At 38.0% G+C, this 12,476-nt stretch overlaps 1 protein-coding gene across 1 annotated transcript in view; it reads right to left on the bottom strand.

Annotated features, from left to right (window-relative positions):
• Positions 1-283: 283 nt before the first annotated feature.
• The window catches only part of ATP2B1 (ATPase plasma membrane Ca2+ transporting 1), a 61,657-nt gene continuing 49,464 nt past the window's right edge, over positions 284-12,476 (bottom strand). The window contains 7 exon segments of the mRNA XM_030468931.1: positions 284-1,743; positions 5,958-6,044; positions 6,412-6,594; positions 8,351-8,458; positions 10,326-10,537; positions 10,670-10,883; positions 11,087-11,278. Of these exon segments, the coding sequence (XP_030324791.1) occupies positions 1,432-1,743; positions 5,958-6,044; positions 6,412-6,594; positions 8,351-8,458; positions 10,326-10,537; positions 10,670-10,883; positions 11,087-11,278 (1,308 nt within the window). The 3' untranslated portion in view covers positions 284-1,431.

Here is a 12,476-nt window from a genome sequence, read left to right as displayed (position 1 = left end):
ATTTAACTCATCAGGGATACATTTATTACACAGTACTCACAGGAATTATAGGAAGCTGAGGCAGACCTATTCATTCCCAAGGAGTATCCTTTTGTATCAGTGGAGACTTTTGAGTACCTTAGGCTTACATTCACTCTGGAGGCAGCCACCATGATTCCATTTACCCAAAGTAAATTATTTTTAGTGGGGCTGTTACCATCTTGAAACTGGAGTTCAAAGTTAACCAGTAATAAAAAGAGAGTACTTTTCAGTGTTTCCAGTGAAGGAGATGAGAAAAAAAAAATCTGTAAGAAACAATTGCTGCAATTTTATTTTAACAAAAGGGCAGATTTATTCATGTTTACAAACAAGTTTCAAAAACAAAAAGAACATGTATGCTACCCACTAACAACCTTTCAAAATGCCAACAGCCCTCATGCTGCATGGATTCTATAGATTAGAAAAAAAATCACAGTTCCACTCACAGTTCACCAAGACAGCACTAAGCTAACATGTTTAGACAAAAACAAAGGACTAAGATTCTGATGTATTTTGATTTAATCCATTTTGCCCGAGATAACATAAATATTTCAAGCAAGTTCCATCACATATTGATGTCCTGCATTAAACAATCCTACTAAGTTCTGAACAAAAGTTATTCAGTAAGTTTCTCAAAATTTTTAAAAATTAAACAGTTGTTTCAAAACCATTAAGTAGTAAATGTATTTAAGAAACTAATTAGGACAGAGGCCATAACTTCATTAGAACACCACTGCTCATGTTTTTACAAAGCATTAGTGTTATCTATTTGGCTATTAGTATTAGCAATTTATCTACAATATTTAACAAGGTAAATTGCAGGCAAAATTTAGTACAGTTTCAATAGAAACACCCTTTTCCTGAAAATACAGCAGTATTTGAAGGACTAGTTTTTTTGTGTCTTTGTTTTTTTTTTCTCTGCATCATTTATAAGGAAGCTTCCCATCTATGAACAGGAACAAAAAAGTATCTACAAACCTTGTAAACAGATCTGTATCATTTATAAACATAAATAATCCAAATTATTAACAGCCAACAGCAGAAATTAAAGTATCAATTCAATGATCCAGGGCCTCCTTGCCCTTCCAAGCCTTCCCCTCAGAAAAGGACCATGATAAACTAAAGCTCTGCTAACACACTGTTCAGGACCATTCTTAAGCACAACAGATGATCCACAGGTCACTTATGCTGAGTTACTGGTTTTCAGTCAGAGTTCATTATTACTCCCACCCCCAGAAAAGCACCCTCCAGTCTGGCAGAAAGCTTTTTTTAAAAAAATAAATCTACATTCGTACAAGTGTGTCTTCTGTTGAAGTCCAAGACAAGAATATCATCTTGTCCATCATAATGTGTGAAGAGACCCAGCTTCAATTTCTTTACAATGCAGCTAGTGTGTTAACATTCAGCTTACAATCAGAGTGATGTTTCCAAACTATGTAGCGGGCTCCCTGGGGATGAAGAGGTAGCAGACTTGTTCATGTCTGTTGTAAGGTGAATTCCACTGTCAACCGCATTGTTATTTTTATTGGGAGAGGGTGGGGGAGTAGAGTTGCGTTTTGTTGGAGCATCATCTTCAGCATCAGTATCATCAATAAGGGGAATATGAGGCTCGGAGTCTTCTATTCTAAACTCAGGATGCGTCATAAAATTGTGGATTGAGCTTCGTGTCTCAGGTTTCTCCAGCCCCTCGTACAAGGAGCTACGAAATGCATTCACCACTCGGATCTGCAAGCAAAGGAAAAAGGGTGTTAAAAGGCTGCAGATTTGCTGGCAGTGGCATGGTTCTTATGAGTCTGAATCCACAAACAGTTAGACATGAGTGAACCGAATTCGTATGTGATGCAGTGGAACTTGCAATAAACTGTAAAAAATGAAGAGCATTTCAGGAGAGCACTGCCAGTCTACACAACAGGAATAAAAATTGTAAAAGTACTGCGAAAAGATGGGGGGCCTAAAAATTCAGATGTGGCACTAGCATTGTTTAATTAATTAATGTGGGCTAAGTGTTTTTCAGAAGTGAGGCCAACAATTATTTACTTATTAACAGATTTAAAAGTCTAAATGAGTGTTTTATTGAATACTTGAGGGAGGGATGGGAGGGATGGGAAGGAGGGGAGAGGCTGAAAATAAGTTAAAGGATAAGAGGGTTACTAATTCTCATGCTAGGAATAAGGATGTCAGCTGACTATGAAGAAGCCAAGCAAGTGTAAGCCAATGTCACAATGACTGGACGTTTACAAAGAGTCATGCAAAAAAGGATACCACTTTAACAGCTGTAAATATTCGAGTATATACCCGTTTACCACACTACAGAAAGTTCCTTACTGAACAGTGCTTTGGAAACTTAAGACCAGAACTAGGAAATGGAATACTGCACTGTAGAATTAAGCAGCCATGACAGGTTGTACATAACCTTGAAGAGACTGTTCAAGTAGCACAAAGTATGAGAAAAGCAGATGATCAGCCTTTGCTTGAGTTTTCAATTTACATGGAATTCATGGACAAAATTCCCAGGCTGAGTATTATTTCAGGTCCTTTCATTGTTTAACTAACACTTGTCAAATCAGAAAGCTAAGTTCACAGAATTAATAAACAACCATTTCAGAGTGAAATTAGATAGAATGAAGTAGAGCTCCATTTTGCAAACTGTGCATGCCCAGGCTGAATTTAAACTTTACAAATTGTTATTCAAATGATGAACCACCAGCCCACACTCCCTGCCTCCTCCCACATCCCATATGTTTCCCTGAGCAACTGCAACAACTCAGGGAGTATTCTTCAACTGATAATATGAGTCAGATTAGGCGGAAGACAGCGGCCCTTCTGTCAGGACACAGTTTCCCCTTCTGCTAGCTTCCTATTCCATTCTCAACATCCCTACTCTGAGTCTTCAGCAAAGCACAGTTTTGATCCCAAAGTTCCTCTGTCGTACAGCAGGCAGCAGAGCAACCCTGTAGTCAACAAGAACTGTCAACAATTTAAGCACACATTTTTTTTTGCACATCCAAGCTTGACTGTTTTCAAGCTGCGAAATACTTCATGACTACTGCTTCCATAGAGTACCTTGACAGTAAAAATAAGGTGACTTCCAGGTGGAAGAATAAAGCTGGAAGATCAAGCAGATCAAGAGCACACACTTCAAAACAGCTAAGACAGACCAAAAAAACCGTGCTGTTAACCCAGACAAGGACTCCCCAAAAGCAACGCACTATCAAGTTTGTTACCACAGGATCACTGCATATGGTAAGTTCTTAGGTCCTGGCAGTGTCCTTTAACCTCTAGAAATACCATTCTTTCCCAAACCATACCCACTCAGAGTAGTTGCACAAAGAATTTTAATCAAAAGCTATCACATCCCCATTTTTATACTACAGGTACACAGCTGAGCCCCATTAACCATAGAAACCATGTTGGGGGGGCACACATGCAAGGGGGAGAATGTAACTACCAATAAAGCAAGGGCAGGGAATAGTGTGAATGTGCTTGAAAAGTAAAAAATTACAACAGCAGCTACTATTTTACTGTTCATCATATGAAAAAATTGAGCATGCTGTTATGGAGTTGGCATGTTACATGAGCTTTAAACAAGTCCAGCAAGCTGCATAAACTGTCTTGGCACTTGCCAAGAATATCAGCAGTGACAATGCCAGACCACAAGTTTGCAATGCCTTTGTTTGGCATGTTGCATCCCAGTGTAGCACTGATTTATGTGGCAAAATGAAATATGACTGCCTCATGGGACTGCTTTTTCATTGCTTACAGATGGTGAGTTAGAAAAATCAGAAGTGGAGAACAATTTTTGGCTTATCAGGACAGCTGTAATTATCACAGGAATAAGCATACCCACAACAAAGGCTTGATTCCCATGCAGAATGCATACTAAACAAGTGGTCTAGATACTCCCATGAACTCAGGACCCTCAAAGAGTCCAGCCATGAAGGCAGAAAATCAGACTGTCACAATTTTAATTTATACTTGAAAGGGGAAAATGGTGTTTTGAAGGCTTTATTTTCAACTACTCGAGATAACTGGAGAGGTAACTATAAATAAATTGCATAAGTGAGGAGCAAACAAGACAATTTGTTATGTGTAATTTATACTGTCATCAGGCCTTCCTCATATTAGTACCAGAATAGCAAGGAATGCAGTAAGCACTCCAAATCCTCCTAGCCAGATGGCTGCTTAAGAGTTGCAACCTCACTTCTTAGGAACAGCTGAACTATTTTCCAACAAACAGCTTTGAAAAGCAAGACACAATGGAATAGCACATCTATTCTCCATCAATACATATTAATTATCATAATTTGTTCTCCTGGAGAGACCAGCAGAAGGCTGTATAAACTAGTTAGGATCAAAAACTAGTTTTACGCTATTGTAGCTCTGTATCTGCATTGGTCATCTGATGCAATGAGATGCTGCAGTGCCCATTAGATTCTGCTCGAATGGCAGCATGGCATGAAGTTCCTCTCTAGAGAATTCTAAATGTCTAATTAATGTTCTTGAGTGTTGTTAGGGATACAGGTTACTAATTAGCATTTTAACTAGGAGATGCAATCCTGTGCATCCTTACTGTTAAATCTACTTTTCGCTTTGTGTTCTTGAGATACTTGAATTTGTGAGCTGAGCTTCTCAATACTATTGCAAGGAAAGGAAATACCTGTCTCACCAATGGAGGACAAGTACAGAGATAAACACTTGATACTTGAGCAAGCTCATACAGGAATTCTGGTCAACTCAATAAAAAAAAAAAAAAAAGAAAGAAAGAAAAAAAAAAGGAAAAAGAAGATGCAGAAGAGAACATTTCATTTAAGACAGGTCTTGAAATTAAGGGTCTTCATCCATCTGGTAATCTGAAAGTCTGAAAAACAGGGGGGGAAAGATGCCCTCTCAAAGTGATTTATTTAACCAGTCTCTAGGAATTTAGAGAAGAAAGTTAAACATGCAATATATAATTAAGGTGGAAAACTCTTTCAACAATAGATATTAGCAGTCAGTATTCAACTATAACTGTTATGCATTATCAGGCTCCAGAGTTTAAGCCTACACACATTAAACCTCTAGCCTCTACAGAGAGAAAGGCTAAAACTGAAGTGCGACTTAGAGAACAATATGAACAGGGCAAAATCAAGGCGAGACAAACTTTACTTTCACTGATGGCTTATGAACTGCTGCCAGAAGAACCTAGAGAGGAAAAAAACTCTTCAGATTTGAGTGAAAGGTTCACCATTCAGTGCTTAAACCTTTTTTTCCTTTTTGCATTAGCTAAATGTTTCTTCCGACTTGTACGCATTTTAGAAGCCTTCTGTCGTCACCTGAATCCTGATGTTGAGAAAGTTGTGTTATTCAGTAATAAAGGTCCAACAGAAGCAGAGATTCAGAAATTCCTTAAAGGCTACAAAGAAAACACATTTCATACTCTATGTTCTAGCTACATTCGTATTTTTAATTTACTATTCGCTTTCCCAGCAGCTTGTTTACCTTAAGTATAATTTGTGCTGCAGTGCAAGACATCTATTTTTGTCGACCTGGGTCCATGATTATACAGTTAATTCACTCAGCGTCAGCCACCCTAAAAGGCATATACTCGAAAATTTACAACAGTTTTCCCGTTTTATCTTAAACATCCCCCTGTACACAAATGGATGAAGGCACAGAATGTGCAGGCTCACAGCTTTCACATTTAAGTCTTTTGTTGAAACTGTTCCACCTGTTCTCAGCCCTCTAAGAAAAAAAAAGTCTTGAGGACTCCACTTTGTGGAAGAGCTCTATAAAAGCCTGAACGATGATTTTAAGTACTAAGGAGAAAATGAGAAACGTTAGGTACGTGAATTAGGAAATGTTAATTTCATGCACTTTAGGAACACACACTCACACCCCACAGTAGTAGAAGCAGTAGTAGAGGAAAACACTACATGTGTAGGGGTAGAAATATTTGTTACATCATGGTGCTGGCTGGCGATGGAGGGTTGCCGCCTTAGAGCCCCCTGAATGGTACTTCCACTCTGGAAAGCATTCACTACATCCATCTGCAAGGAATCAGAGATTGTGACAGCTTGCTCAGCAAGAGAGAGAGAGAGAGAGAGAGAACAAGAGAAAGGACCATCCCATCTATAACATACAAAAAGTAAAGAAAGGGGACTTTTTTAATTTGTTTTATTTTTTTTTTTTTTTCTTTTTTTTTTCTTTTTTTTTTTTAAATAGAGCAGATACACAGGAAAGAGTTGCACTTATTGCTGAAGAAAGCAGAGAACCCTGAGGGATTTCACATCCATCCAGACCCCCTTTTGGCAGTCTCCACCACATCAATTACAACGGGCCCCTTAGTCAAAGGACTGGAGATGGAGAGATTTCCCTCGTAACACCCACTGCATCCTACCTTTTTCAAGACCATACCTGAGTTTGTATCCTGTTTAGGCCCCTAAACCACAAGATCTGACCACGACGTAATTCCCTCTCAGCATGATCGATCTCCTCTACATCTTCTGCTAATTCTTCTTCTGGAATCTCTTCCTTTTGTGTTCCATGCCCAGCTTCTTTAAGGAATTTCAGACGGCTCGTTGGAATTGTTGAAATCAACTAACAGTGAAGGAAAAACAGTAATCAGAGTTAGTATTTTCCTTTTAAAAATGATACTATATGTAATACCAGACTTAAGGCTTAATACAATACCCTGCATGCAATTAACAAGGTTGAAAAAACAAAATTATTTAAACAGGACGAGCAATCACTACAACTGAAAATCTGCAAAGCTGTGAATATGCCTACCAGCCCAACTGAGATATGAAATTAAAATTGGACTACAAACCTAGATAGCATCTAAGGACAATGAATTCAACTTTACAACTAATTGATTATGTCTGGAAGGAGCAGTACTAGAGCTACAAGAGCTATTAATTCTGTAGAGTGTGCTTGTATCAAGAGCTTTCAGAGCTCCATCAGTTTGATGAGCATGATGTGTTACCTCAAGTGAAAACTACATCCTTTAATTAAAGTAGCCACAGTTAATTCAGAAAAACAGAACTGACACACATTCTTTTGTGACCTAGGACATATCAATCCATTAGCAAGGTAAATAATATTTTCAAAACCCTTACCCCTAAACTGTTACTTTGCTACTTAGTGTACACTAGTTCATCTATCTTAAACTTAAACATGTCATGTTTTGGTACATCCCATCTAGCAGATCCAGACCAGTGCCAAGACTCCTCTCCTTGATCATCACAAGCCTAAAAGACCATTTCATCAGCTGCAGAGGAAAAAGACTCCTCCAAAAGCAAGATAAACAGCCCTTTATGCTGAAATTGCTACTACAAATGCTCCCAGATGACACCTCAGTTTCTACTATTCTCAGAAAATCAAAAGCTCTTTGACTTTAATGAGATGCTAGAGCAGCATGAACTGCAGCAGGGAAGCTTTGCCCTTGCAAGACACTTTGGGTCAAAGGTATTTGAAGCCATCTCAATTCTCTTCTAGGCTAGTTTTAAACCTCAGAGTGACTCTGTTTGATTTTTTTAAATAATTAATTTTCCAGAGAACCTTATTAAAAAGCTTAATCCCACATTTACAATACACATCTTACAACTAAAATTCACCCTTTCAGCTTTATACTGAAACCTGAAGTGCCCTTTACAAAATGAAAGGAAAGAAACTGTAATGGAAAACTCTTCATGTGGTATGAAAAGTTTAGACAACTATGTCATTAAATAATGGAAAACTTTGTAGCTCTTAAGTTTCATGTAAATAAGCTTGCTGCTTACAAGCACTGTTGTACATGCAATAGTAATGAAAGCCTAGGGGCGAGAAAAAAATCAAAATGCAATGGCTTAATAGGTGGGAAAACTTTCCAATTATTATATAGTTATGCAAATGAAGATTAAAGAGAAAGCTGTTATGTGTTTTGCCACATTTCTTGCTACTCCGGGAAGCTTTTAAACTAAGAAAATACTAGCAAGTTTAACAGTTGTAATTCTTCAAGAAACCATTCAAAAGAAATTAGCTATATTCATTGCATGTGTATTCTTACATAACTTTCTGTATTTATCTAGCTAAAAAGATGCTTTCATATTTAAAAGGCAACTACAGCTGCTTCTAGTTAAGTGTTACTATATAACCATAGCATCTGGTTATGAAATTTAACTAATTATTTAAGTCCGAGTAAGTACCCAACTAAGGACTTTTTAGCTATTGAACTAGACAATTTTAATTAATATTAATTATTAATGGTCATATATTCATATAGTCCACTTGAAAGATCTGAATGTATTTCCCATTAATATTAGAATTAATATTCTAATGCAAGTAGATATTTGGAATTTTTAAAAAGCTCCTTTACCTGGCCCCAGAGTAGTGTTCCCATTCCCAGGAAAATAGACCACAGCCACTGTTCAACTGAGAGTTCTGAGCAACTGAAAGGCTTCCCACCAAACTGCACAATAATTATCTGTGAAGACAAACATCGTTAGACAACATGGATCAGTGACCTCTGACTAGAAAATTCTCTAGTGCTTTAAGACCACTGCAGACAGCTCTTCATTTGAACATAGGACTTTCCATCTTTTTAAGCATGCACTTCTATTGCCTCAGCAGTCTGAGTTAGTTTCCCAAACTAAGCCATCTTCTTGTGCTTTTTCAGTATTTCAAGAACTACCCATTCATTCTTGAAATATCACTCACAAAAACCTGTTCATGACTTCATTTTGAATGTAGTTCTCTCTCTTCATTTCACAGCAACAGCATGTACTTGATGCCATAACTTTACAATGATTATTTATCATATGAACACTCGTATTCATGTTGCTTATTAAACTTCTATTAATAGTAATAATCCACATACATGAAACTTTTCAGAAATAATTCAGCAAAATATTGCTATGTATCCCACTGGTCTTAAATGTCAAGACTTTAAATTATCAATGACATCTGTGTTCTTAGGGGAAGGGGGCAGAGATCTGAAAAGCTAAATTAAATGAGCTCCTACTGACTTACCTATTACAAAAAGCTGTACAGGCCCTAATAAGCAAGGTATCCCACTGCATAGGAATTATATGCATGGAAGTCTGCCCTGGAGAATCAACAATTCAAGTAGGAGGGTAGGCATGAAAAGGAGACAGTGTTGACTGTTAAGTAGGACACCTGACAGCTGAAAAGCCCAAGAGTATCTTCTTTTATTAACATAGGATAAAACACTGAGACAACAACTCAGTAATTAACTTATTTGGGAAGGCATTCAGTCCATCAAGTTTACAAAGGGAACACAGTTGCAGTCAGGAGTAATTTCTACATATTTGGCTTTGTTGCACAACAACAGTCTGTTGCATCTGCAACACTAGATATAAGAGTACCTTCTGAAAAAAAAAACCAAAGCCAAAACTAAAAAAACTAAACCTGGGAGAAAAAGTGAACTAGCTTCACGTGAAGGAGAGATGCATATATTTGCACCTGCTTGAACTGCTATGAATTTGTGGTAAACTTCATGGAACCCCAAGTCTAAAGAGAACCTTAAGGCATATTTTATATATGAAGTCTGAAATAACAAAGCCAGTAATTTTCATAAATGACAAAATGAAGGAGTTCTGAAAAGAAGCAGCATACTCCTTTGTTGGTTATTTCTTCTGGTGAATTAAAAGTTAAGGCCACTTACAAGGTGAAACTATTTCCTACAAACTGTTTTCACAGAATAGTCATGGTTGGAAAAGCCCTCTAAGATCACTGTGTCCAACTGGCAGATTTTTTTAGATTCAATTTTGACTTAGTGTTTCTCAACATCAGGGGGTGAACCCAATTAATTTCAGATAATTTCCTTTAATCTGTTAGCATATACAGAGTTAACTAACTAGTTTTAGCATATCTGCCTAGATGCACCAACAGAAGGTCCCTGGACACAGCAGGCAGATGTCTCGGTCTCATCAAGAAGATAAAAGAAGTAACTTTCCTGTAACTGTTTAAAAGCACTCTGGCTCAGATGCACAGGCAGGTACTAGGAGGAAGAGTTTTCTGATTAGGGGAGAATACATATTTTTTCACATTTTGGCAAAGAGACCAGAACACTAAGATCCAATTGAAGGAGCAGAAAATTCAAAAGGCAAATGCAAGTACTTCTGCATTCCAATTTTACCAGTTTTAAAGAGTTCTTACCTAAAAACCCCATCAAGCAACACCTTCAAGTGATTTATAGCATGTTTGACACTGAAAGTTTCTCACATTTCAGAAATAAAGTGTCTGGCACTTGCTGAATAGCATTTCCAATATAAGCAATCCCATCAGTGTATTAAGTGTTATTCCCCCCCCCCTCCAAAGAATTTACTTACCTGCACAACAAATGTCCCCAGAACAATAGTACAGAAGATAGCGTTGTTAAAGATTCCTTCAAAAACATTTCTTTCACCATGAATTTTTCGGGCATTGATTTCATTAAAGAGCTGCATCATCACAAAGGTGTTAAACACAATAGTGTAATGCTCTGATGGGGGAGCGTGCAGAGGTGCGTTCCTTCCGCTATCGATATCAAAAATTTTCTCACCTGTGTACAAAAGGCATTTGTCAGCAGCTTAACTGGTGTCTTTACACACACACACCACAACAAAATACTAGTTTTAATATCACACCTCTGTACAACTTTTAGAATAACTTTATAAAGCCTCGGTATTCTTACCAGCAAACAGGAGTGTGAAGACCACTACGAGTTGGTAGAATGCATGACCCAAGATGTTCTTCATCATTGTACGAGAAATCAAAGGTTTGTTTCTACCATAAGGCTTCCGTAAAAGAAGAGCTTCAGTAGGTGGTTCTGTTGCTAGGGCAAGAGAAGCTAATGTGTCCATTATGAGATTTACCCACAGCATCTGCACAGCTTTAAGTGGAGAATCCTATAAAGATAGACACACATAAACCCTCTGATATAAGTGTACAAATTGCAGCTTTAAAGGCACTTCTTATACAACATGGGCATGTTCTGAAGAGCATTATATTACCTGGACTAGTATTTAACTGAAAAGCTTACTTCCAAGAGTTAAACAGTCATGACATTTTCAAACTTCATTAGCTGAAACAATCCACTACCAGTACGTACTTGTGTTATGCATGCTCCTGTAAAAGCAACAATTACTGCTACCACATTGACAGTGAGCTGGAACTGAAGAAATTTGGAGATGCTGTCATACACATTTCGTCCCCACATAACTGCTTTAACAATACTTGTGAAGTTGTCGTCTGTAAGGATGATATCAGAAGCTTCTTTAGCTACATCTGTTCCAGCAATACCCTAGTAGGAAAAGAAATACACTATGAAATATAACAGGCTGTACAGACTTATTCTAATAGAAGCTATTATTATACCCTTGGTGCACTTTGTTGCAACATGTTTGTAATAGAAGCATCTGAATTGCTTACAAGTATAAGAAAACATTGCCTTTACAGAGAAAGTCCTTTAAGATCATCAAGTCCAACCATAACCTAAATCTACCAAGTCCAGTGCTTAAATATATTCCTAAATACTACATCTTTTAAACACCTCCAGAGGTGGTGAGTCAAACATCTCCCTCGGCAAGCCTATTCCAGTGTTTAATTACCCTTTCAGTCAAGAAGTTTCTAATATCTCATCTAAACCTCTCTGGCACAATTTGAGTCCATTTCCTCTTGTCCTGCTGCTTGTTACTAGGGAGAAGAGACCAACCCTCAATTCCCTCCAACCTCCTTTTGGGTACATGTAGAGACTGATGCAGTCTCCACCCTCAGCCCCCTTTTCTTCAGGCTAAGCAACCCCAGTTCCTTCAGAATCTCCTCATACAGCTTATTCTACAGACCCTTCACCAGCTTTGTTGTGTTTCTCTGGACTCACTCCAGCATCTCAACATCCTTTTCATGGTGGGGGGCCCAAAACTGAATAGTTCTCTTTAACAAAAATCCTCAAGTTGACACTAAAAACGCAATGGACACTTCCGCAAAGAAATACTTCTGAATCCTGTTCAAGCTTAAGGCCACCAGATGGTGCAATACTGCAGTTCAGCCTATGTTCTAAGGAGTTTGCTACATGGATTTCAGCAGTAGGGCAACACTATGTTAGTAACACAACAGACTGATACCCATTATCAAAACACCTTTTGCAGAAGACCTTAAAAATGAGGGTTTTTTAAAGCTAAAGTGACCTACCAACACAAAACTGAACCTTTTCATCTTAAAACTGAGGAAGCTTGAGGAATCGTATCTTAGTGTTTTGAAAGAGACAGAAGAAAGCTGAAAAACCTTCAGCTGAAGAAAAAACTTTTTCTTGAGGAAAAAGATTTGGTGGGTGAGAAGTTCAGCATGAGCTGCCAGTGTACAATTGCAGCCCATAAAGCCAACCAGACCCTTGGCTGCATCAAGAGAAGCGTGGCGATCAGGTCCAGGGAGGTGATTCTTCCCCTCTACTCTGCTCTTGTGAGACCCCACCTGGAATACTGAGTCCAGTTCTGGAGACCCTT

Source organism: Calypte anna, chromosome 1 (assembly GCF_003957555.1).
Source record: "Calypte anna isolate BGI_N300 chromosome 1, bCalAnn1_v1.p, whole genome shotgun sequence".
NCBI lineage: Eukaryota > Metazoa > Chordata > Aves > Apodiformes > Trochilidae > Calypte > Calypte anna.
The sequence above is the reverse complement of the archived record's forward strand: the minus strand, read 5'-3'. Positions and strand labels throughout refer to the sequence as shown.